Source organism: Caretta caretta, chromosome 2 (assembly GCF_965140235.1).
Source record: "Caretta caretta isolate rCarCar2 chromosome 2, rCarCar1.hap1, whole genome shotgun sequence".
Classification (NCBI taxonomy): domain Eukaryota; kingdom Metazoa; phylum Chordata; order Testudines; family Cheloniidae; genus Caretta; species Caretta caretta.
This window is the reverse complement of record NC_134207.1, coordinates 227,746,550-227,774,018: the sequence shown is the minus strand read 5'-3', so window position 1 is coordinate 227,774,018 and position 27,469 is coordinate 227,746,550. Positions and strand designations below refer to the sequence as shown.

Sequence of the window (27,469 nt, the reverse complement as noted above, 5' to 3'; positions counted from 1 at the left end):
TTGAGGGTAGAGTTTGTGCTTTTGGTTATAGTGATGCTTTTAGTAACCCAGTGAAAGGATAAACTGTTGCTAGATGGAACAGGCTGCAAGCAATAAGAAATACCATATATTACCCCCTTCGCAGGCATGGATTAAACATATCTTAAAAGAGACCATTTCTCCCAAAAGGTTTAAATCATGAAGGGATGTAGTCAGAAAAACATCATCTAGGCCTTCGAGCTTTCTACCAGTGACTGATTTGCATGTGTAAAATCATGACAAGTTAGCAGAAGGAAAGAAAGCAAAAGCCATTAGAAATGGCTCTGATTGCAGAGCCACTGGCCATTATCTCTGAAAATTCGTGGCAATCAGGGAAGGTCCTGGACAATTGGAAAAAGGCAGATATAGTGGCTATATTTTAAAAAAGGAAGAAAGAGAACCTGGGGAACTACCGACCTGTCAGCCTCACTTCAGTCCCTGGCAAAATCATGGAGCTGGTCCTCAAGGAATCCATTTTGAAGCACTTGGAGGAGAGGCAGGTGATCAGGAACAGTCAACATGGATTCACCAAGGGCAAGTCATACCTGACCAACATGATTGCCTTGTATGATGCGATAACTAGATCTGTGGATATGGGGTAAGCGGTGGATGTGATATATCTTAACTTTGGCAAAGCTTTTGATACAGTCTCCCACAGTATTAAAAGTTAAAAAAGTATGGATTGGAGGAATGGATTATAAGGTGGATAGAAAGCTGGCTAGATTGTCAGGCTCAATGTTTAGTGATCAATGGCTTGATGTCTAGTTGACAGCCGGTATCAAGCAGAGTGCCCCAGGGGTCTGTTCTGGGGCCAGTTTTGTTCAATATCTTCATTAATGATCTGGATGATGGGATTAATTGCACCCGCAGCAAATTTGCAGATGACACTAAGTTGGGGGGAGAGGTAGATATGCTGGAGGGTAGGGATAGGGTCCAGAGCGACCTAGACAAATTGGAGGATTGAGCCAAAAGAAATCTGATGAGGTTCAACAAGGACAAGTGCAGAGTGCTGCACTTAGGATGGAAGAATCCCATGCACTGCTACAGGCTGAGGACCGACTGGCTAAGCAGCAGTTCTGCAGAAAAGGACCTGGGGATGACAGTGGACGAGAAGCTGGATATGAGTCAGCAGTGTGCCCTTATTGCCAAGAAAGCCAATGGCATATTGGGCTGTATTAGTAGGAGCACTGCCAGCAGATCAAGGGAAGTGATTATTCCCCTCTATTCAGCACTGGTGCGGCCACATCTGGAGTATTGCGTCCAGTTTTGGTCCCTGCACTACAGAAGGGATGTGGACAAATTGGAGAGAGTCCAGCGAAGGGCAATAAAAATGATTAGGGGGTTGGGGCACATGACTTATGAGGAGAGGCTGAGGGAACAGGGGTTATTTAGTCTGCAGAAGAGAAGAATGGGGGGGGATTTGATAGCAGCCTTCAACTACCTGAAGGGGGGTTCCAAAGAGGATGGAGCTCGGCTGTTCTCAGTGGTGGCGTATGACAGAACAAGAAGCAATGGTCTCCAGTTGCAGTGGGGGAGGTCTAGGTTGGATATTAGGAAACACTATTTCATTAGGAGGTGGTGAAGCACTGGAATGGGTTACCTAGGGATGTGGTGGAATCTCCATCCTTAGAGGTTTTTAAGGCCTGGCTTGACAAAGCTTTGGCTGGGATGATTTAGTTGGTGTTGGTCCTGCTTTGAGCAGGGTATTGGACTAGATGACCTCATGAGGTCTCTTCCAACCCTAATATTCTATGATTCTATGAACTCCATGGGTGATAGAGGCTCCAGGATCCTAAGTCACTCGTGAGATACTGAGTGCACTATCTTGCCCTTAGTCCAATGTTTGCTTTGTATTTTTGTTTATCTTCCTTAATCTATTTAGCGCTGTGCAATGGGATGAAATCTTGACCCCACAGAAGTTAATGGCAAAATTCCCATTTACTAGGCCAGCATTTCACCCCTGAAGTTTTGCTTAGCAATGTCCCTGCAGACATTTAGCTAAATAATATGGATAAAAGCCTTAGAACACCTGGAGAAAGCGAGAGTGAATAAATGGCTCTGAGACAGATCCACAGCAAGAGTCTGAGAATGACACTCTGTCAGCTAGTCAACAAACGAGTACAAAAGCCTGGTCTATCTCAGTGGAATGGCCAAAGGCAGGCAGGATAACCAGACCTTATCCTGGCTGGACTCCCCTCTGCATTATGATCTTACCTACTGCTTTAGACTGACTCTGAGTTCACTTTTATGGTGCACATGTATATTATGATTTTTTTTCCTTAATACTGCACCATTACTTTTCTAGGGGTCTGCTAAAGGCAGCTGCCATTTTTTGTTCAGCTCAAATGTAATCTGTTATAGAGGTGACTTGCAGTGTGTTCTTTATTATTTACTCCTAATGTAAACCAGAAAAAATCAATCAGATTGAAAGTATATGGTTTCCCTTTAATGTATGGAAAAATGTAATAACCTTTCCTTGTCAGTTTTGCCCCCATCTTTTGGATGTCAACAGCCTACCTGGTCTCTCAATTATCAGTGACTGGTTTTTGGGGCTTTGGATCCAAAAATTTCAGCATAGACTCTAGTCTCATTTTTTTGTGTTCAAATATAAATCTATTACACACAGAATAGATAGCAACTCTGCTGTAGCTAATTGTTTCAGTGAGTTTTGGGAACATGCCAGGGAAGGTATCCTGCTGTTTTTGTGCTTTTCAGATGTAAATGTTTCATCAAGCCTAGCTGAGATGTAGTGCAAAAGTGTATGTACTCAATGCTCATGGTTCCTTTTCTGTTGTTGCAGTGATCTGCTGTCTTCAGAATACCTTGAGAGGCATATCGAGCATGGAGGAAAGACAGTGGAAGTTAAAGTAAGAGTTTGCTTGGGGTTCTGAGGGTTCCCCCCATTTTTTAAATGTTTGTTTAATGGACACTCCCTGATTTCTCTGTAACCAGTGAATTCTGATTTTAACATAAATTCCTCCTATGAGTCAGAAAAGTTTTGTTTCATCTAATTTTTAAGCTTCTTTTTTATTTTACATTACATAAATATTCATGACAAAATTATACTTATGAGAAATGTATACGCTGTAGTTTTTTTACTTTCCTTTGCTCTAAATACGTATGTGCCAACTGAAGTGCCACAATGACTCTATTACATAATGTATCATTACGTAAACTTACTAAAAGACCAGGATTGCTGTTTTTATGGGTTTCCTCATATATTTGAGTATAGCAAGTTATATTGGATAGTAATTCAAAATATTTAGCCATCTTGAAATAGAAGGTTCCTTTTGTAAAAGGTTCATTGAGAAATATTGTTAAAGTTGTCTCCTAAGAAATATGTCAGGCTGGGTCCTTTTTGCAGGATGTTAGTTTCTATTCTCTCTGTGTGTTTATACTAATTCAATGAAAGCCAGCCTGATGATCCACTCTGTCTCTCTGAATACGCCAGCTGTATTTTCAAGTATTCATATACGCTGATGCTACGTACATTTGTACTTAACATTAGATTTTTCAGAACCATCAGTAACTTCAGAAAGAATAAAGTTAAATCAGTATTTACATATATCTCCTCAGAGTTGCTGTGAAAGAGTCTTCTGGTGCATAGACAACATCTCATGGAAGTACGGCAATAAAATAAATGTAGACTGTACATAGCATGCATAGCAGTGAGAGTGGGTCATAATAGTCGCTCTTTTTAAAGGACACTGTCAAACCAAATGTTGCCCAAAATTTAGGTTTTGTAAAAAACAACCCCCCCGAATTGAAGACTACCCAAATCTCTAAACAATGAAATGTTCCCTTACAATGTGACCGCAAAAGCAGGAAAGGGCAAAGCAAAAATTTGGTCAACTGAACGCACAGAAATATTTGTTCACTTCAACTACTTAATAATCAGTTTACCCTTCCCTAGAATTTTCATATATATTATAAACTATGGAACCAAAAGTATATATTTATGCAGTGCCGAATTGAACATGGAGAAACACATGTTCATTTATTGTAAAGATCATTTTTCACAATGAGCATGTGCTATACTGTACAGTCAAAAAATCTGACTCTAATCCAAAATTTGACTCAAGCAGAAACACAAGATAACAGCTGTAGTTAATAAAAAAAGTTAATCCGTTTTTCTGTGTTAGCAAATATAAACAAATTGGCAAACTTAAACATTTTTTTGGCTGCCTGTAAGCCCTGCTTTACTAAATTAGGGACCAGTTCTGCATCCCCCTCTCATGAGTAATCCTTACTTCAGTGAGTAATATCTTTGAATTCAATGGGCTACTGAGGCAAATAAGGAGTACTTGCATGAACAAGAGGTAGCAGGACTGGGGCTTTAAAACAGGATTTTTATTGATTTTTCATAGTGTGGATCACATTCTAACAGAGAGGTTTTAGAGTAGCAGCCGTGTTAGTCTGTATCCGCAAAATCAAAGGAGTACTTATGGCACCTTAGAGACTAACAAATTTATTTGAGCATAAGGTTTTGTGAGCTACAGCTCACTTCATCGGATGCATGCAGTGGAAAATACAGCGGGGAGATTTTATATACACAGAGAACATGAACCAATGGGTGTTACCGTACACACTGTAACGTGAGTGATCAGGTAAGGTGAGCTATTACCAGCAGGAGAGAAAAAAATACCTTTTGCAGTGATAATCAACGTGGGCCATTTCTAGCAGTTGACAAGAACGTGTGAGGAACCGTAGCGGGGCGGGGGGGAAAGGGGAGAGAGATAAATATCGGGAAATAGTTTTACTTTGTGTAATGACACATCCACTCCAGTCTTTATTCAAGCCTAAGTTAATGGTGTCCAGTTTGCAAATTAATTCCAATTCAGCAGTCTCTCATTGGAGTATGTTTTTGAAGTTTTTTTGTTGAAGAATTGCCACTTTTAGATCTGTAATCGAGTGACCAGAGAGATTGAAGTGTTCTCCGACTGATTTTTGAATGTTATAATTCTTGATGTTTGATTTGTGTCCATTTATTCTTTGTTGCAAAGATAGGTTCCTGGGTTAGTGTTTTTGTTGGGTGGTGGCTGGTGAGTATTTGATTCTGGTTGCGGGGCTGTCTGTAAGGAACCTCTCCTTGCAACAAAGCCTGTTGCCAACTGTGTCCACATATCTATTCAGGGGACACCATCATAGGGCCTAATCACATCAGCCACACTAACAGAGGCTCGTTCACCTGCACATCTACCGATGTGATATATGCCATCGTGTGCCAGCAGTGCCCCTCTGCCATGTACATTGGCCAAACTGGACAGTCTCTATGTAAAAGAATAAATGGACACAAATCAGATGTTGAGAAGGGGGAGAACCAGTCTGATGGCCACACATTTCAAAAGAGCTCATCAGCCACAATTAGTGCCAGATTCTCAAAAAAAAACAACCCAAAAACCCTCAGCTCCCATTTAGGCATCAAAATAAGTGGCTAGATTTTCAGGACAGCTCAGCATGCTCGGTACATGTCGGAGCTGAGCATGCTTCAAAAACTGGCCATGGTTTCAGTGCCTCAACCAGGAGCAGAGCTCTTTTGAAAAAAAAAAAAAAGGTGGCCTCAATTTTGTGTACTGAGCACTTGAAAACCTAACTGTTGGCTCTTGTGAAAATCTGGCCCCACGTGATCAGTAAGCTGTTGGTCCATAGATCACAGTTGGAGAACCACTTCCTTAAGATACTGAAAGAGAGAGAAGCAGAGAAAAAGTCCAGAAATGTTTATTATGCATATTGGAATCTGGACTCTGTAGTTCAAACTGTTCTCCATATACATATACAGACATAGACTCCTTACATGATGATGATTCAATATTTTAAAATTCTGCTATGATTTTATTGTGTCATAAAATCCTGCTAAATTGGTACTTGTTCTAAGAATAAACCAATCAAAACATAGAAAACAACAAAAATAAAGGGATCACGCAGACTACTTAAATACTTGTTAAAAAAGAAAAAGCTACTGAAAGGGCCAGACTTGCAACAAAAATAAATTGCATAATAAAGACCACATTGCTTTGTGCCATTTCCTAAGCTATCCAGCTCCATTTCTGAGTCTGTCAGTTACATAATGAGGAGACTGAGTCTGGCGTATATTAAAGGCTAAATCTTGCTGTTTCCTACTGCAAATGTGGAAGGCCCTGAACACATTAAAGCTGCCATGGTCCAGCTGTGTGAGAGGAAGGGGGCACCTACTCCTCTTGGGGGAAAACACTACTAGCTGGTGGAGCTGGTAGCAGTGCCAGAAGGGAGAGGATATGTATTTCAGCAAGAAGACCACATTTGCTCCTTCTACAGGAAGATCCATCTCCATCATTGGTTCTCCCTTCTCCTGTGATGGGAGGGGATAGAGGAGACCCACCACCTCTCTTCTGACTAGGAGTGGGTGATAAGAGAAAAAACCTCACTCTTCGTTATCAACTCCCTCTCATTTCTGGGGAAGTTGGATGAGAAAACAGAGCTCTAGCCAGATTGCAAAGGCAACTAAATGGCCCTGTCAAATCCCTCTCCCTATTTGGCACTCGACAGTGTGGTGAGGATAGTCCTGTTTTAAAATTTTTGTTTTTACAGTGAAGTGCTTTCTTTAGCTTCTTCTTTCCCCTACATCACATAGCACAATGCACGTAGCAGATATTGCCACTGCTGTCATCAGCAATATGGGAAACAGATGGGAGCACTAATGCGCTATGCGAATGCAGCTGCATACGCAGTCGCTGTTTAACAACGTTACATACATGTATGTGCCAAAGGGGTGGACAGATGCTTGCTCTAGCTTTTGCTCTTTGTAGAATTGGGCAGAACAATTCTAATCCCCTAACTAAAATTTCCTTCTCTGAAGAAAATGTTCTGGTTTTCTGTCATTGCTTACAGTGTTTTGGAGATGGGGAGGGGAAAAAAAAGAAAAGAAATACCTATAGTTCAAGGATCCAGTTGTTAAGGAATGAAGGGATTTTTAATGACAGGCATCTCAATGTAACATATCCTTTTGTAACAAAAGAGTGTAAATTCTAATTTAATTGTTGCACAATTAATTAGTATTTGTGGAGCACTTTGAAGATGAAATGCACTATACTCTGTAATTGCTAAGTGTCATGACTTCATTGAATGAGGCAGGGAAGCACACCTCCTTGCTAGCTGCTTCAAATGCTAGGAATGCAGGACCTTCAATGTTGTTATATCAGCCAGCAATGCCCAATATTAAAAAAAAACCCAAAGGGTTAAGGTTTTGGGTGGGGAGGTTTGGTCCGCATGTTAGTGAAATTTTGCTACCAGTAAGGAAATCTAATCTGTCATCCTCATCTCTGAACTCTATCTAGAGGCAAAGAGAATACTCAATCAATCAATCATTTAACAAGAAGCAGAAAACACCCTTCATGCATTACCTTTTCCTGATTGTGTCAGTACAGATCTTTCCAAGCACACAAATGCTCAACTTGCATATACTTTACCTCACTGCAATATATCTCCGTGTCCTTTTATCTCTTTTTAGTTATCATTCTGTCACTGAGGCTGTCACTAAGATGAAAGGCAAAATACAGCTTGAACTGCTGAGTAATCTACACCATGGGACTTTTCTTCCTTAGACTGAACAACTTATACCTACTCAGTGACATTTTCTCTTATAAAATATTTTCATTTTTTCACATTACAGCCCTATGCATTCTGCTCATTATCCAAACAGAACTGTCATGTGGACCTACAAAGGTTTCTAGATAATAGTTTTGAGACAATTAAGCGGAGATACAGTGTCCAAATCGGAGAGATTGTATAGGTGGCTTTATATATTTTTAGACAGCGTGATTAATTGTAACCAGAGGGCAGTTTGTCTATGTCTCAAATAATCCAATAAATCACAATGTATGCAAGTTGTAAACATGCTGTACATATGTTATGCAAAACAAACCAACCCAGCCTTTGGCCAAAATGTTTGAAGTAGAATGTAAATCCATATTTAGGCACTTAATTAAGTTCTTGATCCTGCACCATTGAAGGCACTGGGAGCTTTGCCACTAAGGGCACGTCTACACATCAAGGAAAAACCTGCAGATGACCAGTGCCAGCTGACTCGGGTTCATGGGGCTCGGGCTGTGGGACTGTTTCCTTGCTGTGTAGACTTCTGGGCTTGGGCTGGAATCCGAGTTCTGGGACCTTCCCACCTCGCAGGCCCTAGAGCCTGGGCCCAGACATCTACACAGGAATGAAACAGCCCCACAGCTCAAGCCCCATGAACCCAAGTTAGCTGGCACTGGCCACCCATGGGTTCTTCTTTGCTGTGTAGACATATCCTTAATTGTTCAGGATCATGTTCAGACTCTTAATAGCTTGATTTGCAAAGGTAGTAACTCCCTGTAGCTCCCATTGACCTCAGTGGGACCTGTGGGCACTTCTCAAAATCAGGCAGCTTACACCTAGTCTACACTATGTAGTCAGGTGGATGTAAGCCACCTTGCATCGACCTAGTTGTGCATATGTCTACACATAAATTTGTCTCTCACTCATGTAAATTCTCCATTAAGCCAATATTGTAATCCCACTTCCCTGAATGGTGTTGAGCTAAGGTAGATGTACTGAGGTTGACGCAATGTGAAATATGTGTTAATTATGTTGACCCTAATAATCCTCCAGCAGCTGTCCCACAATCCCACCACTGACTGCACTGGTCACAATTGTGAACTCCACTGCCCGGGGCTCATGGAGCCTGGAATGCCTCCACCCCTCATTTAAAACCTGTGACTTTTTGAAATGCCTTTTCCTGATTGTCTAGCTTGGAGAGCACACCTAGCAGCTCCCATTGTTGTGTGCAATTGCCCAGCTGACCATGCTGGCTGCACGCTCCAGATGCACTTTGGCTTGGAGTAGACAGGAGATATTGGATCTCTGGGGCCTGGTTGGAGAAGAGGCCGTGCAAACACAGCTACGGACCAGCCCTAGAAACATAGACATCTATGAGCAGATTGCATGGTGGATGCAGGAGGAGTATGACAGGGATCAGCAGCAGTGCTGCATGAAAGCAAAGGAACTGCAGCAGGCATATCAGAAGGCGAGGGAAGCCAACAGTAGATCCAGTGCTGAGCTGCAGACCTGCCACTTTTACAAAGTGCTGCATGCCATACTTGGCAGAGAACCCACTACCACCATGGATACCTCAGAGGACCGAGAGTCACAGGCCCTGCCATGAGCCAGGATCTGTTTGAGACTCCAATTCAGTCCAGTCAGTCCTGGATATCGAGCATGGACAAGCCCGATGCAGGGAAAGAAAATGTAGGTAAGTGCGTAAATTTATTTCCCATAACAGTGATGGTGCTCCCAACTTACTAGGGCACAGCTATCAACTTTTCATTAATTTGCTTGTACTACAAGAGGTTGTGTAACCTGTGGGCGGGTTAGAGTTTACTTCACTGCCCTAAACCCCAACTCCCATAGAAAAGCACCTGGAGATCCAGAATTCAGGCTCTAGGGATTTTCATCAAGAATTGAACAAGGTCAACCTCCCCACATTCAAAGTTCCAAAAGAACAAAAGGAATGAACTTAATTCTTAAGTACTAACTTTATAAAATCTTATGATAAAGAAACAAATAATTTTTACAACATAACATGGCTATTTTATAAGCAACATACATTATCTTCACAGTTATACAAAAACAAATAAAGAAAACAAATTAAAATCTAAACAGGTCAGTCCCCACAGAAACACAGTGAGAAGAAACTCAGAGTTACCAAAAGCTTAGGTTGAGTCTCAGTTAGTCTTGATCACCAAATGTAGACAGTTTGCTGAGTCAAAAACATCTTCTCTCCACTTGCTTGTAGGAATCTTCAGTTGGAATCCATGTAGACTCTTCTGCTGAAATCACTGCTAGCCAGTCAGCTGATTAAGCAACAACTCAGTTTAACACACACACACACACACACACACTGCAAAATGCTTCACAGTCAGCAAAAACAGCCTGCTTTCTGCTCCTGTGGCTCAGCTTCTTCCAGCCCACACTGGGCACGTGGCCTTTTGTAAAGCAGCTGCCCTGACCTCTTGCCCTCGTGGAGTCTGAATTCAGCAACAGGGAACCTACTGAGCACACCCAAAACTACCACACCCAATTCTAGAAACTTCTGAGTGTGGAGAGCTGGTTGTGCATCTACCTAGTAACAATGAACCAGACCCAACTCATTCCTATCCACTTCCAATAGATCTCTTAGGTACATGGGTTACAGTAGCAGTACAACAAAAAGGGGTAGAGTTGTTATCTACGCCTATAGATTTAGGCGGGGTGAGCTATGAGGAGCAGTTTCTTTATGTAAACAGGGACATCCCTTGAATCTTCCAGAGACATCTTGATGAAGCTTTCATGGAGGTACTCTGAAATCCTCTCCTGAAGGTTTCTAGGGACGGTAGCCTAATTTCTTCCTCCATAGTAGGACGCTTTCCTGTGCCAGTTGGCAATAACTTTGGCAGGCACCATTGCAATAAACAGAATAGCAGCTTATGGGCCCAGACAGCTTCAGGACGCCAGCTGCAGCTGGGCTCTGTGCCTTTGTTGCCCCCCAGGAGTGAGCTATCAGCTAAAATCACCACTGCCTGTGGAAAATGGTACCAGTGTTCAGTGTCCATTTCATGCAACTGAGCAATTCCCTCCTCATTTCTCTTACCCTTGGTGGGCCATACACCCCACGGCTGGAGCTGTAAGTGGTGCTGTGCACAAGCACTCTGATGCAGAAGCATATCTTGTTTAAAACTTTAGAGTAACAATAGTACCTCTGTCTGTTTTATTTGTAGCTGCTGACATTGTGGCCTTTAGGGGTTCCCTCTCCACACCTGTGGAACACCTGAGCCAGATGAGGAGAAAGAAGAGGACTCTGGGATGACATGTTCAGTGAAATCCTGCAAGCCAGTGCTGCAGACCATGAACATAGAATCATAGAATATCAGGGTTGGAAGGGACCTTAGGAGGACATCTAGTTCAACCCCCTGCTCAAAACAGGACCAACCCCCGACTAAATCATCCCAGCCAGGGCTTTGTCAAGCCTGACCTTAAAAACTTCTAGGGAAGGAGATTCCACCACCTCCGTAGGTAACTTATTCCAGTGCTTCACCACCCTTCTAGTGAAAAAGTTTTTCCTAATATCCAACCTAAACCTCCCCCACTGCAACTTGAGACCATTACTCCTTGTTCTGTCATCTGCTACCACTGAGAACAGTGTAGATCCATCCTCTTTGGAACCCCCTTTCAGGTAGTTGAAAGCAGCTATCAAATCCCCCCCTCATTCTTCTCTTCTGAAGACTAAACATCCCCAGTTCCCTCAGCCTCTCCTCATAAGTGAGGTGTTCCAGTCCCCTAATAATTTTTGTTGCCCTCCGCTGGACTCTTTCCAATTTTTCCACATCCTTCTTGTAGTGTAGGGCCCAAAACTGGACACAGTACTCCAGATGAGGCCTCACCAATATTGAATAGAGGGGAACGATGACGTCCCTTGATCTGCTGGGAATGCCCCTACTTAATACATCCCAAAATGCCATTGACCTTCTTGGCAACAAGGGCACACTGCTGACTCATATCCAGCTTCTCGTCCACTGTAACCCCTAGGTCCTTTTCTGCAGAACTGCTGTCGAGCCATTCGGTCCCTAGTCTGTAGCGGTGCATGGGATTCTTCCGTCCTAAGTGCAGGACTCTGCATTTGTCCTTGTTGAACCTCATCAGATTTCTTTTGGCCCAATCCTCCAATTTGTCTAGGTCCCTCTGTATCCTATCCCTACCCTCCAGCGTATCTACCACTCCTCCCAGTTTAGTGTCATCTGCAAACTTGCTGAGGGTGCAATCCACACCATCCTCCAGATCATTTATGAAGATATTGAACAAAACCGGCCCCAGGACCGACCCCTGGGGCACTCCACTTGATACCGGCTGCCAACTAGACATGGAGCCATTGATCACTACCCATTGAGCCCAACGATCTAGCCAGCTTTCTATCCACCTTATAGTCCATTCATCCAGCCCATACGTCTTTAACTTGCTGGCAAGAATACTGTGGGAGACAGTGTCAAAAGCTTTGCTAAAGTCAAGAAACAACACGTCCACCGCTTTCCCTTCATCCACAGAGCCAGTTATCTCATCTTAGAAGGCAATTAGATTAGTCAGGCATGACTTGCCCTTGGTGAATCCATGCTGACTGTTCCTGATCATTTTCCTCTCCTTTAAGTGCTTCAGAATTGATTCCTTGAGGACCTGCTCCATGATTTTTCCAGGGACTGAGGTGAGGCTGACTGGCCTGTAGTTCCCAGGATCTTCCTTCTTCCCTTTTTTAAAGATGGGCACTACATTAGCCTTTTTCCAGTCATCTGGGACCTCCCCCAATCGCCATGAGTTTTCAAAGATAATGGCCAATGGCTCTGCAATCACATCTGCCAACTCCTTTAGCACTCTCGGATGCAACGCATCCGGCCCCATGGACTTGTGCTCGTCCAGCTTTTCTAAATAGTCCTGAACCACTTCTTTCTCCACAGAGGGCTAGTCACCTTCTTCCCATGCTTGCTGCCCAGTGCAGTAGTCTGGGAGCTGACCTTGTTTGTGAAGACAGAGGCAAAAAAAAGCATAGAGTACATTAGCTTTTTCCACATCCTCTGTCACTAGGTTGCCTCCCTCATCCAGTAAGGGGCCCACACTTTCCTTGACTTTCTTCTTGTTGCTAACACACCTGAAGAAACCCTTCTTGTTACTCTTAACATCTCTTGCTAGCAGCAACTCCAGGTGTGATTTGGCCTTCCTGATTTCACTCCTGCAAGCCCGAGCAATATTTTTATACTCATCCCTGGTCATTTGTCCAGTCTTCCACTTCTTGTAAGCTTCTTTTTTGTATTTAAGAGCAGCAAGGATTTCACTGTTAAGCCAAGCTGGTCGCCTGCCATATTTACTATTCTTTCTACACATTGGGATGGTTTGTCCCTGTAACCTCAATAAGGATTCTTTAAAATACAGCCAGCTCTCCTGGACTCCTTTCCCCCTCATGTTATTCTCCCAGGGGATCTTGCCCCTCAGTTCCCTGAGGGAGTCAAAGTCTGCTTTTCTGAAGTCCAGGGTCTGTATTCTGCTGCTCTCCTTTCTTCCTTGTGTTAGGATCCTGAACTCGACCACTTCATGGTCACTGCCTCCCAGGTTCCCATCCACTTTTGCTTCCCCTACTAATTCTTCCCGGTTTGTGAGCAGCAGGTCAAGAAGAGCTCTGCCCCTCGTTGGTTCCTCCAGCACTTGCACTAGGAAATGGTCCCCTACAGTTTCCAAAAACTTCCTGGATTGTCTGTGCAGCGCTGTACTGATCTCCCAGCAGATATCAGGGTGATTGAAGTCTCCCAGGAGAACCAGGGCCTGTGATCTAGTAATTTATGCGAGTTGCCAGAAGAAAGCCTCATCCACCTCATCCCCCTGGTCTGGTGGTCTATAGTAGACTCCCACCATGATATCACCCTTGTTGCTCACACTTCTAAACTTAATCCAGAGACTCTCAGGTTTTTCTGCAGTTTCATACTTGAGCTCTGAGCAGCATACTGCTCTCTTACATACAGTGTAACTCCCCCACCTTTCCTGTCCTTCCTGAACAGCTTATATCCATCCATGACAGTACTCCAGTCATGTGAGTTATCCCATCAAGTCTCTGTTATTCCAATCACATCATAATTCCTTGACTGTGCCAGGACTTCCAGTTCTCCCTGCTTGTTTCCCAGGCTTCGTGCATTTGTATATAGGCACTTGTGGTAACCTGCTAATTGCCCCTCTTTCACAGTATGAGGCAGGAGCCCTCCCCTCTCATGCGCTCCTGCTCGTGCCTCCTCCCGGTATCCCACTTCCCCACTTACCTCAGGCTTTGGTCTCCTTCCCCCACTGAACCTAGTTTAAAGCCCTCCTCACTAGGTTAGCCAGCCTGTTTGCGAAGATGCTCTTCCCTCTCTTTGTTAGGTGGAGCCCGTCTCCGCCTAGCACTCCGTCTTGGAACACCATCTCATGGTCAAAGAATCCAAAGCCTTCTCTCCGACACCACCTATGTAACCATTTGTTAACTTCCACGATTCGACGGTCTCTACCCAGTCCTTTTCCTTCCATGGGGAGGATGGACGAGAACACCACTTGCACCTAAGAGGCCCTGGAGCATGAATATTTCAGACTGTATGGACAAGGAAAGGCTGGACAGGAGAAAGGCCCAGAAGTCAGAGAGGCAGATGCACCAGGACATGATGAGGCTTCTCCAGCAGCAAACACAGATGCTGTAGATTCTTGCAGACCTTCAGGTTCAACAATCCTGGGCTTGCCTCCCTCTGTAGTCCATGGAGAACTACAGCATAGCACCTCCCTACAGACGACCCTCAAAATTACATGTAGTGTCAGGGGGTGAATCCCTACCCTACTCCGCCACACTGGGGGACATTAAAGACAACCACAGCTTCACATACACCTACCTATGATAGCCATGGTTGATGTATGTGCAGCTAAAATGAACATTAATGTTCTTTCTGCTTTAAGCTCTGTTTCATAAATTTATTAAGGTTTTAATGTATTTGCTTTGAATTTGCATAGAATTTTTTGAAGTGTTTGTTACTCTGTTCAACTCTATTGTATGGAAAATAATTCATCTTTATTAGTTCCCAACATATACTGCAGAATACTTAGTGGGAATGAAAGCACCCACTTATTGTTGTACAGAATGACAACTCATAGAATCAATGACAAACAGTGTAATAATCATAAATGTACAGCAAGCACCACAAAATTAATAGGTGCCCTGTCAGTGATATTCACAGACGTGCACCAAGCACCACACAATTCTTAACAGGCCCCTAAACTGCAGGACCAGGTAGAGCACAGTAAACCACAAGACGTTACTGTGGGTTGCTATTAAAGCGCTCTTTCAAAGCTTCCCTGAGCCGTATAGCTCCATGTTGAGCTCTTCTCATGGTGCCTGTATCTGGCTGGTCAAACTCAGCAGACAGCACCTCCACTCCCCACTGGCAGCAGCTTTTCCCACTGTGCTTCACAGATATTATGCAGGACACTTAGTCTCTAAGGTGCCACAAGTACTCCTTTTCTTTTTATAACCCTTGGGATATTTTACACAATTGAGGTCCAATCCTGTTTGTAAACAACACCACTGATACTTCAATCTATCAAAAGCATATTCAACTGTCATTCTGCACCTACTGATCTGGAAGTTGACTGTTTCCTTGGTGCTGTTGAGGTGGCTAGTGTACAGTCCCTAAAAGCCAGGGGACTAGTGGATAGGTTGGGTCCCCCAGGTTCATGATTGGCATTTCAACATCACAAATGGTAATCCACCAATTGGAAAAGAAAATCCCTGCTTGTAGTTTTGTGAACAGTCCTGTGTTCTTAAAGATGCAAGAATCAAGCACCTTCTCTGACCAGCCAACCTTGATGTGGGTGAAATATCCCCGGTGATCCACCAGCGCTTGCATAACCATAGAAAAATAGCCCCCTTCGGTTGATATACTCTGTGGCAAGATGGTCTGGTTCCAAAATAGGGATATGAGTGCCATCTATTGCTCCACCGCAGTTCAGAAACTTCGTTGCTATAAATCTATCTATTATATCCTGCATGTTTGTCGAAAGTCACAGTCCAGTATAGCAGGAGATGATTAATAGTCCTACACGCTTTGTGACAATGGTTCCCACAGTGAATTTTCCAACTCCAAAATGATTTCCCACTGACCAATGACAATCTGGCATTGAAAGTTTCCACAGTGTGATTACCACGTGCTTCTCCACTGTCAGTGCAGCTCTCATTCGCTGAAGGGCTGTGTTGAACTCCACACACAGATCCAGGAATATGGCCTTGCGCATCTGAAAGTTCTGCAGTCACGGCTCATCATACAAACGTGCATTACAATGCAATCCCACCAGTCAGCACTTGTTTCTTGGGCCAGAAGTGGCACTCCACCATTGGCAGCAGCTCCATGAATGCCACCAACAATCTTGAACTGGTTCTTGCTACATCTCACAGCAATCTGCCCTCTAGGAAATCATCATGATCCCTGCAGCTTTCCTTTTGGCTCTGCAAACGTTGGAGGATCACGTGTCCTGTGGTTGCAATGCTCATGACAATAGTGCAGAGCTGTGCAGGCTTCATGCTTCTGTCAGAGATGGTAGACAGCTACAAGTCCCATGTCAGTTTGTAGAATTTTCAAAATAGGTGTGAAAATTATGGGAGTGACATGCCATTATAGGGTGGAGAAAGTTGCATGAATGGAGCTTGAACCTGCCATCCCAATCACCCTGTTCGACTTTGCCAAAAGCATTGCCAAAACTTCCCAAAAGACAGAACTCTAGATGGTGGCCCATACCTTCCCATGGTGCACTGCACTGTGTGTCAAAACAAACACTCCTAGAGAGTATGTGCGGTGCTGACACAACGAACCAAGTATGCACGTGCACAAGCGATATACTAACTGTGGCAGCTCTATACTGACGTAACTTGAGTTGGCTAAAGTTTGTAGTGTAGACATGTCCTTAGTTAAGTATCTCAGTGTGTATTTAGGTACCTAGCTTTAGGCACTTAAAAGTTTTAAAGCATGTTAATGCAATTGAAAGGTTGAGATTTTAATTGTGTAAAACTCAGAAAGCAACTTTAACTCTCCTTATTCATATGTGTATTACAAAATCTTTTTTGTTACAATACCAGACAACATATGAAGATTAAATGTCTTATACCGTGCACGTGTCTAAGTTTGTAGAAATAATTACAACTCCTTCATATACTGTGTTATTAGCCAAATAGTATGTACATCACCTAGTGTGTGTTGTCATAATTTAAGACTGTTTTAATGCATATGGACAAGGGGAAAGAGTACAGTGCTGGGAGAACTTTAACTGTGGATCCTTCTTTTTTATACAATTAAAATCTCAGCCTTAATATGCCAGTATCATAGTTTTGGGGGGGCGGAAGGCTTAAATAAGATATTCTTTTTATAGAAAAAGAATTCAGAAGTGAACACAGAGTATTAAAAAGCCCCCCAGAAGGTGGGGAGACTGGATGGCTGAGGGGCCTGATAATGAGATATGTAGCCTTTCCTCTCAAGGTCACTACTTCAAATCTGACCTGGGTTAGCAGTGACTAGAAGTCATTACCACCCAGTGGCTGAAATCAAGTGAGTATCAATTACATCTTATCATGTATTATTTTATTAAGCCTCATACTGACATCCTCATTAGTGTTCGGACATGCCATGGTAGCATATTTCCATAGGTATTGACTGATCACAGCTTTATTATAATTCAAGATATAACTGAAAAACAATGATTCACTGATTGCATCAATCCTACTTTATAACAAATCAAGTGATGTGCTGCCAATATTTAGCAAAGGGCTCCCAGTCCCCCATTTCGAATACAATAGCACTGTCTACCTGAGGTGTATCTGCTTACTAGGAAGACTGTAGGATAGCAGAATGCAGTCATATCTCTTCCCACTTCAACAAAAAAAACTCTCATAACCAGGAGGGAAGCAATACAACTTGGCACACACACATATATTAAGTGCACTTTGCTGGAAGTGTTTATACTTTGTTCCTGAAAAACACATTTAGGACATCGATAGGATCTCAGTGTTCAGCTTGTGTAACATGTAAGGGGGGAGGGAGAGGAAGTAGGCATTGTGAGATGGGGAGTTTCATGCGGTACTGTCCCTCAGGTAATTGCATCAGGTGTCAGATATTTAAAAAAAAAAAAAACAACAACAAAAAAAAACTAGTCTGATGGTGCATTCCATAGGCAAAAAAAAAAAAAAAAGTATGCTCATAAGTAATTTGAGCTGTAGTGGTAAGTCCTTTTGGGCAACAACAATTTTTGCCATATCCAGAAAGGAGATTACTCTGTTAGAACCAGGGAAATCACAACAACCCTCCTGTGAAGAGGTTGAGAAACCTCACATCATCATGAAAAGGTAAATCAGGGTTTGTCAACCCATGGATTGAGACCCATAATTGGGTCACCAGAATGTTTCAAAGGGTTGCATGGCTGCTCCTGTGTCTCCTGTCCCTCCCAGTTCACCTCCCTGCTCCAGGCACTGCAATCTCTGGGATTCCAGTACCACTCAGCTTTGGCCCAGCCATCATGACAACGGGAGCTCGGATAGGTCACATTTGAGTGAGTGGCGCTGCAATGCCATGAGCCAGGTCACAACTCCACTTTCACAAATTTAGTCCAATCAGTGGGACGGTGCCAAACCTGAGCAGCACTGCAACCCCAGAGATTGCAACACCTGAGTGGAGAGTCAAACCCAGCCAGCCCCACAGTAGAGGAGCTGCCACTGTGCAGTGAGTGCCGGGCAGGATGCAACTGAAACCACATCAGGGCTTCCACCCCCAAACTATTTAGTGGGTTGCGACAGTGGGACCTGAGCCCCAAAAGGTTAAGAATCAGTGGGTTAAAGAGAGCTTATGGATACAGTTAGACCCACCCCACTGTACCTGCATCCAATGCCAGGCCTGGAGGGAGAAGAAAAGGAGAGAACCTGGCTTAGTTCAGGGCTGACTGGTGAAGAGGCAGGAGATGATGCTCCCCTCACATAGGGAGGCAGCTATTAGTAGCCTGATAGCTGGGATAGCTTCTGGGACTGGGGAAGAAGCAGTGCATCCCTGACTGAGGGAAACAGCTAAGGAGACCAAGGGACACCAGCAGTGAGAAAACTGCATGTGACTGAGCTATAGAAACATTGTGGGGTAGGGATTAGGTGTCACCACTTTTATGTCTGCTCCACCCAGAGGGACCTCAGACTACAACAGGATGCCACAACAGGTCCACAAGGGGTTGCTACTCAAGTTGCGCCACTACAGACGGTTTGGACTATCGGGTCCATGCCCCAAACTGAGGTAGGAAGTAGCCCAGGGCCGTGGACTTACACACTCTGCCAGGAGGATCCTTGTGGCATTGCTTAACACAGGGCCCTTGGTTGGGAGCCAGTGGGGAGGAAGAGTCTGAGTCCCTCTACCACACCTCTTTAAGGACTGAGGCACCTCCATCAGGGAAGCAAGGGGCTGGAAGTCAGGCACCCCAACCACTAAGCTGTCTGCTCTTCCGAGCACCATGATACACCTCTCTTCTATTTGATGGAAAGATTTAAAAATCAGATTTCTGCAAGTTTCCCCAAAGCCCCTCTCCAGTACTTATACAGTCCCAGAGCCCTTTCCCATACGTATAATATACAAGCTTTTTTCCCCACAGAATTTTCTATAGCTGCATTTGTTTTATCTGAAGCTCACTGTACTATAGAACTCAGTTTATATTATAGGTGCTGACAGAGCGTTAAAATTTCTGCACACTTTCAGTTTCTCTGAAAATCTTTTGTTTAGACGTGTTATTCTACCATATTACAATCAGTATGATTTGTGGAAGGACTCAGGTTTCCTGTTTTGATTTAGTTTACATTATAGAGAGAGTTCCTTCTGAGTTTAAGTAAAATGTACTCTTCTCTGTAGGGCACAGGGAGCTAACGTAGCTCAGTCATTCCGCATGTTGCGCCTTCTCTACCTAATGGTACTTCGGGGTTGTAAGTGGTCTTAAATACAAGACTTGGGAGGGGAAAAAGATTAATTATTACTAGTTTACATTCTATGTGCATCCTGCTATGGGAATATGAAAACTTAAACAGCAGCAGTTGTCAGCTGTAGTCTTGTACTGAATCGCATTTTTTAACATATTGGCTAGAAAGACTCTTAGATCATGAATCATGTAGGATCGTGTGGGTTTGATTACCCTGTCCTCCCTCTTTTAATTATTTCTCTTCTACCAAAACCTGGTATTACAGGGTACTCTACTTACTGCTGGGTGGTGTCCTCCTCTGGCGATTAGCACCACCAGGTTCCATGCCTCCTTTCTCCTCTTCCACCATTGCAGCGCTCCTCTCACTCATGGAGTCTCAATACAGCTATTTTGTGACTCAGCCCTCCAGACAGGACACAGTGATTCCCCTTCTGGAGGAATCTTTCAAAGTCTGTCTGCCCAAGCAGCATCAGGCAGCCCTCATGCCTGATGCCCTGACCATGTCACTGCTGTAGTAACTCAGTCTTCCCATTCACTGCCCCAAGCAGTACTACTCAGTGGTAGATAATGGGGGAACCCAGTCCCACCCTCTGCTCTGGGTTCCAGTCCAGGGCCCTTCAGCAAGAAGTTAAGATCTGGGTCTTCACCAACCCTACTGCTCTCTTCAGTGGACTACTTCCTACCATGCTTCTTTAATCTTCTCCTTCAACAGCCTTCATAGTCAGACCCTTCTCTCTTAGGCCTACCAGGTAAACCCTTCCTCATGGATTCCTGTTCCTTTTCTCAGAGGCTCCTATCCCCTTCTTCCTTACCTCTGGGATAGGGACTGCAGATTTCCTCCCTGCCACCTCATGCTATTGCCAGCCTCCTGGCTTTATAGAAGCCCCATCTTTTCCCTCACCGGTGAGCTTCTTCCTAATTAGCACCCTGCATATAGCCTAAATCTCCCTCATTTGCAGTTTAATTGGCTGATTGGGTGCTCTTGGCCTAATTCAACTCTTTCAGCGCCAGTGTGGAGCATACATCCCATCTTACCTAGCAACACATTTTCATTAAGAGGACATTTTTTTCAGTGCTTATACAATAAGGCATGAAGAGGGGAGGAGGGAAGAGAAGGGGAAAAAACATGGAAGTGAAGGGTGTGAAGAGTTTAAAATATATTCTGGCATACTGAGGGTGGAATCCTGACCCCATTGAAGTCAACAGGAGTTTTGCCAATTACTTCAGTAGGATCAGGGTTTCACCGCTAGTGTTAGTCACTTCACACTGTTCCTTTCCCCCACCCCCACCCTCAGCTGCCTGAAGCAGCGGGAGCATTCCAATGATATTTCCATGTTATATGTGTGTCAAGGTTCCTCCCCCACTCTGAACTCTAGGGTACAGATGTGGGGACCTGCATGAAAAACCTCCTAAGCTTATCTTTACCAGCTTAGGTCAAAACTTCCCCAAGGTACAAAATATTCCATCCTTTGTCCTTGGATTGGCCGCTACCACCACCAAACAAATACTGGTCACTGGGGAAGAGCTGTTTGGAAACGTTTTTCCCCCCAAAATACTTCCCAAAACCTTGCACCCCACTTCCTGGACAAGGTTTGGTAAAAAGCCTCACCAATTTGCCTAGGTGACTACAGACCCAGACCCTTGGATCTTAAGAACAATGAACAATCCTCCCAACACTTGCACCTCCCCTTTCCTGGGAAATGTTGGATAAAAAGCCTCACCAATTTGCATAGGTGACCACAGACCTAAACCCTTGGATCTGAGAACAATGAAAAAGCATTCAGTTTTCTTACAAGAAGACTTTTAATAGAAATAGAAGTAAATAGAAGTAAAGAAATCCCCTCTGTAAAATCAGGATGGTAGATACCTTACAGGGTAATTAGATTCAAAACATAGAGAATCCCTCTAGGCATAACCTTAAGTTACAAAAAAGATACACAGACAGAAATAGTTATTCTATTTAGCACAATTCTTTTCTCAGCCATTTAAAGAAATCATAATCTAACACATACCTAGCTAGATTACTTACTAAAAGTTCTAAGACTCCATTCCTGGTCTATCCCCGACAAAAGCAGCATATAGACAGACAGAGAGACCCTTTGTTTCTCTCCCTCCTCCCAGCTTTTGAAAGTATCTTGTCTCCTCATTGGTCATTTTGGTCAGGTGCCAGCGAGGTTACCTTTAGCTTCTTAACCCTTTACAGGTGAGAGGAGTTTTCTTCTGGCCAGGAGGGATTTTAAAGGGATTTACCCTTCCCTTTATATTTATGACAATGTGTCATCCATAGTCGTAAAATGGCTCAACACATCGCATGTTTGTTATCTCGGATCCTAGAGCCATTAAACCAGCACATCATTATTTCATGTGGGGACTTAAAATTTCTAGATTGGGGTTCTCAAACTTCATTGCACCGTGACCCCCTTTTGACAACAAAAATTACTACATGACCCCAGGAGTGGGGACCAAAGCCTGAGTCTGCCTAAGCCCTGCTGCCCCGGGTCAGGGGGGAGGCAGGGGCAAAGCCCAAGGGCTTCAGCCCCAGGCAGGGGGCTTGTAACCTCGGCACCAGAAAGTCTAAGCTGGCCCTGACGACCACATTAAAATGTGGTCACGACCCACTTTGGGGTCCTGACCCACAGTTTGAGAACTACTATTCTAGATGCAGTTATAAGCGGTTGGATATTCATGTGGAAGGAGCAAGAAGGGACTTTCCATCGCTCAGAAATAATGAAGAGTCAGTAAGTAAATTCTGCTTGTGTTTTTAATCCCTTTCTCCTCCATTGTACACAGGGCTTTCCCCTCTTCTGATTGGTAAATGTCTGCATATGTGCGTGCCTGCGGGGGTTGTCTTCTGAGTGGGGTTGCATGTTATGTAGATTCCTGGATGGAAAGAGAAAAAAAGTAATTGCTGAAAGTTTAGGCTACATCTACACTACACACCACTGGTAGGGCACATGTAGCTACATGCCTCAGTGAAAAGCAAGCTGCGTCCATGCTGCGGTGTAGCTACACATGACAGTGAAAGGCTCTGGCACGATGTGGAGGCAGCAGGGAAAGGTTCAGCAGCTCCCTTTCACTGCACTGAGGCCTCCCCACTTCCAGAACCTTTCCCCAGAGTCTCCCCCTGCAGGGGGAGAGGGCTCCAGCCCCTGGGAGGCAGTGGGACCCTGCACTATGAAAAATAGCATTGTAGGTGAGGAGACACAGCTTGGGTGAGTAGAGAGCCATGTTGGGTACGTGGTTGAGTACATACCCACACCCTTCAGGTGTGTCTTTACTCGCTTAAGCCATGCCTCACCATCTACACTGTTATTTATACCCGTGCTAGGGACACTGTCCGTGCATGTACCCTATATGCTGTGGAAAGAAGCATGCAGCATCGGCATGCCCTTAGGGTTGGGTTGTGCCTGGCTGTTGTGCTGGGGCACAAGAGTCCTGGAGGGAAGCACAAAGATTCTCTCACGTTGTGCCTTGAAGCGCTCATTCCTTTCTTCCTACATTCAGAGACACAGGAACCTGGCACAGTGTGATGGTCCTTGTGATAATCCAAGTGCAGGAACTCTATGAAGTTAGGGGAGGGATAGCTCAGTGGTTTGAGCATTGGCCTGTTAAATACAGGGTTGGAAGTTCAATTCTTGAGGGAACCATTTAGGGATCTGGGCCAAAAATTGGGGATTGGTCCTGCTTTGAGCAGGGGGTTGAACTAGATGACCTCCTGAGGTCCCTTCCAACCCTGATATTCTATGTCTGTGGCACTAGCCACAGTAGGAAGGAAGCTGTAAATAGCCCTGTTCTCATCTGCTTTAGGCAGGTGTTACTTAAAATCATTTTCTCTAACATTGAATGACAGTGAGTCAAGAGGCTGCCAGATGCTAGTGCAGTTCCCTGCCCAGATGGCAGTGTGCTGACTAACAAGGTAGCTGGACATGCCCTAAAGCTGAATGCACAGAGAATGGTATCTGTAGCTTTTGGCCAGTAAACACAAGACCTCATCTGAACTCAAAGATCTAGTCCAATAGCAGATGCCTAGTGTTGAAAGCATCAGTCATAAACCACATATAATATGGCAATTGGTGCAACTGTGTGTTTTTATGTACTTTTAAAAGAATATACTTATCTTTTAAAAGAATGCTGCCAACAGATTTGAAATGCTTTTACAGGGAGAGCTTCAGTGGTGATAATGAGGCTGTATCTTTAATGGTTCTAAAACTCTGTCCTAGAGTCACTCACTACTGCACTTTGACTTCAAATTATGTTAATACCTATGATAAATGCTTAGCTTCCAGGAGCCTCGTTTGCAAAGTCCACAACCTATTTTAAGAAAAAATAAAATTTCCTGTTTTTCAGTTTTATGAGATTCTAATCTGAACCCTTGTTCATGGCCAATATTGATTTCCCTTTGTAAAAATTTAAACAATTGGGAACTGTGAAGATATCTGAAAGGCACATTATCTAGCAGCTGGCGTTAGATTAAACTTTGTGGAAGCCTCAAGAATTTGTAAGTAAAACTAGCTACTTACTGGAGGGCAGGAATTGTAAACCCAATGAACCTGCAATGGCTGGCACTTTAAAAAGGCTAGTCATTAGCTAGCTGGTCACAGATAATAGAGCCATTGTTAGCTGGTCCTTTAGGAGCTCTCCTCTGTAAAGAAAGGGGTACTCTACCACTAGGAACAGAAGTAGAGGACCCTCTCCTCTCCTTTGGACTACTGAGTGTTAAAATATTAGTACACAGAAGCTAATGAGAGGGAGGTCATGCATTTTTGGGCCCAGTAATGCTGTGTATTAATGGCTATACCTCTCCTGGTTGAAGGGAATTTTTTTTGGAACGGCTTACTGGAGCATTCTGGAAACGAGAGCTGTTGCAAACAGATGACTGGGAGTCCTTAGCTTCCTAGTATCTCTGAGGAGCTAAAAATAGCAAAGAACCATTGTAAATAGCGGTAGCTCTCGAAAGCTTATGCTCAAATAAATTTGTTAGTTTCTAAGGTGCCACAAGTCCTCCTGTTCTTTTTACTGTCTCCATTGAAGACGTGGAGAGGAATCTAAGTTGATTACTAAGGATTTTCCTCTTGAGTACAGTTTGGGTGTCCAGTTCTTACTTTTTACTTCTTATTTTTTTCATTCTTTGTGAATATTGGTTAATGTGCTTCTCATGTTCCTTTTGATATTTATTTTTAAAAGGGTTGGGGATAGATGTTTTTTTCCAGTTTACTTTCACTGCTAGTACTACGGCCTACTTGTTTTCCAGCAGCCACTGCCACTCTAGTTGTTGGTAGGCCTCAGAGCTATGACTGCCAGAAAACAGAGACCTGATGAAGAGCTCTGTGTAGCTTGAACGCTTGTCTCTCTAGGTCCAATAAAAGAGATTACCTCACCCACATTCTCTCTCTAAAAATCAGCATACTGTGACTAGCATGAAGCTAAGAGGTTGGCCAGAAGATGGCTGTAGCAAGGTGGCATGCCAGGGGCTCAGCTGGCAGTAGTTCGGAATTCTGTGAGCAGTACCTAACCAACGGTAATAGCAGATTATGCGTGAAGGCCGATGTTTGGGCACAGCTTCCCTCCTGTCCAGGTGGTTGACCTGTCTGAATGGGTCCTGCCATTGCATCATTCTGATGGCTTTTGCAGAATATTATGGCAGCTTTTAGTTACCAGGAACAATTGACTGCCAAAGCCACTCCTGCTGCATTGTCCTGACAGGTCGCCATGGTGGGTCAGCACAGAGGACCTGCATCTGACTGAAGCAGCAAAGGAGAAGAACAGAGTGCCGCTAGCAGAGAGCTTGTTCAGAACTACATTGATTACAGCCTGGGAAGTGGTTATATTCATGTGAAAAAAGCAAAAAAAAGTTGTACTTTTTCTTCACCATAGCATTAGACAAGACTCTTCCAGCAGAAATGTTCAGATGGGGAGGCAGGATATAACAGGTACTGTAACAGAATTGTGAAGAATTTTCTCACTGTGAAGAATTTTCAACCTAATTTTCTAATAAGATCTACTCACTCCAGACTGACCTGACTAATGTCATAATATTCTAGCAGCAGGCGAGAAATGCTGCTAAATTCCACTCTGATTTACTAGCTGATGTTCTTGATACATCGGGAGAGCAATGAACTAGACCCTTCTCTAACCTGGTTGATGAAGACCAGTGGAGAATTTGTTTTATTGATGGGGGTTATTAATGTTTCCTTTGAGACAGCAGGGTGGTATTGTTGCTGCCTTTAAACAGGGATCAGGTGTACCTTTGATTAAGAAAAATAATCTCTTGCCACTGCGTACTGAACTCTAATTGCCAAGGCTGTTAATTTTTCCTTTTTGAAAAAGGCTAATGATCAGATGGCTCTGGGACTTCAAGAATTTCCTCAGCAAGCATTTGCTCCCTGTGGGCATTCAGGTGCAGAGTGCTGCAGGGTTCCATTTTGTCATCATCTCTTCTTTTCTGTCTGTCAGTCTGATTAGGTGAGAGTGACAGGCTCTGAGGTCCTGGTTTAAGAGAGTCCTTAAGGCAAGATATGTGGTTCACAAACACAGATTTTTTTTTTTTTAGTGCACCAGGGACACACACAGACAACAAATATTTCCAGATACACATGTAGATCTGCCTAGATTTCTTTTGACCTGCTAGATTGTCTCAGAGCGGAAGAAGTGAGCCCACAGTAAAGTCGCACCCACATGTCAACACGTGTGACGTTATGGACATAATCTGGGACCATATAGATCATTGTTGCAACCAGGGTCCTGTAGTGGCACCAAATCTTGTATAAAGGGGGTCAAATGAGGTGTCTAAGACAAGGTTTTGGTTTGCTGGTTATGATTATGCTGTCTATATGTGTGTATCATTTTGTAGTTAAAGTTATGAATATTGGCTCTATACTGTCTGTAATTCAAACTTGTGCTATGCTTTTGGGGAACACGCCAGACAAGTTGGTGTCAGCTCCACCTAGCCTGCTTGACGGCCCATTAAGGGACTATCAGCTATACAAGTGACCCATTGAGAGAAGGCAGACATGCCTTGCGACTCAGCAAGTTATGCAGGGACATGCCTATGGACAGAACTCTGAGGTTTTTCCATGCCATGTGATGGACAGCTTGTCTTTGGAACAGAGAAAGAAAGACCACATGCAAGAGAATATTAAAAGCTGCTGCAGCTCCTCCATCTTGTCTTCAATCCTGCTTCTTACCTCTGGAGGAACTTTGCTACACTGAAGCTTTGAACCAAGGTATGCAGCAAGGTATGCAGGGACCAAGGACTGAAACACCCATCCCAGCTGTGGATGTACTCCAGAGACTTGATTTGAACCTGCAGTTTATTCTATCACTGCTGAAAGCCTGAACCAAGAACTTTGCCATTACTGTAGGTAATTGATTCCATTTAACCATTCAGGCGCTTATCTATATCTTTTTCCTTGTATGAATAAACCTTTAGATTTTAGATTCTAAAGGATTGGCAACAGCGTGATTTGTGGGTAAGATCTGATTTGTAGATTCACCTGGATCTGGGGCTTGGTCCTTTCGGATCGAGAGAACCTTTTTTTCTTTTAGGGGGGGATTGGTTTTCATAACCATTTGTCCCCATAATGAGTGGCACTGGTGGTGATACTGGACTAGTATCAGGCACTAGTGCAGATACACATTACACTACATTGTATGAGGATAAGTTCATCTTGACTAGTTTCAGAGTCTTGACTAATTACCAAAATTCTTTCCAGAAGTAGTTAGAATCCATTTGATTCCATCAGTCATCTTTCCAATATTATTCTCACACCCATGCACATGTTCCTGTAATACTTTGCTACAAAAATGATATGGTAAAAAATCTTTTAAATGCCATAGGGTACGGTCTTTAGAAAATCCATCTAGTTTATCATTTCTTTTGACATGAACTCATCAGGGTAATTTTTATTACATGTATTATGTTAGT

The 27,469-nt window shown here is 43.6% G+C and overlaps 1 protein-coding gene across 8 annotated transcripts in view; it reads left to right on the top strand.

Moving 5' to 3' along the window:
• ADAM22 (ADAM metallopeptidase domain 22) overlaps positions 1-27,469 on the top strand; it is a 195,213-nt gene that overhangs the window by 86,558 nt on the left and 81,186 nt on the right. For 7 of the 8 annotated variants that reach the window (XM_048838070.2, XM_048838074.2, XM_048838072.2 and 4 more), the window contains exon 4: positions 2,819-2,885. In XM_048838070.2, coding sequence (XP_048694027.1) covers positions 2,819-2,885 — 67 coding nt within the window. Of the gene's footprint in view, positions 1-2,818; positions 2,886-25,288; positions 26,907-27,469 lie in introns of those variants that run through there. The other variant, XM_075125874.1, reaches the window with a different exon arrangement.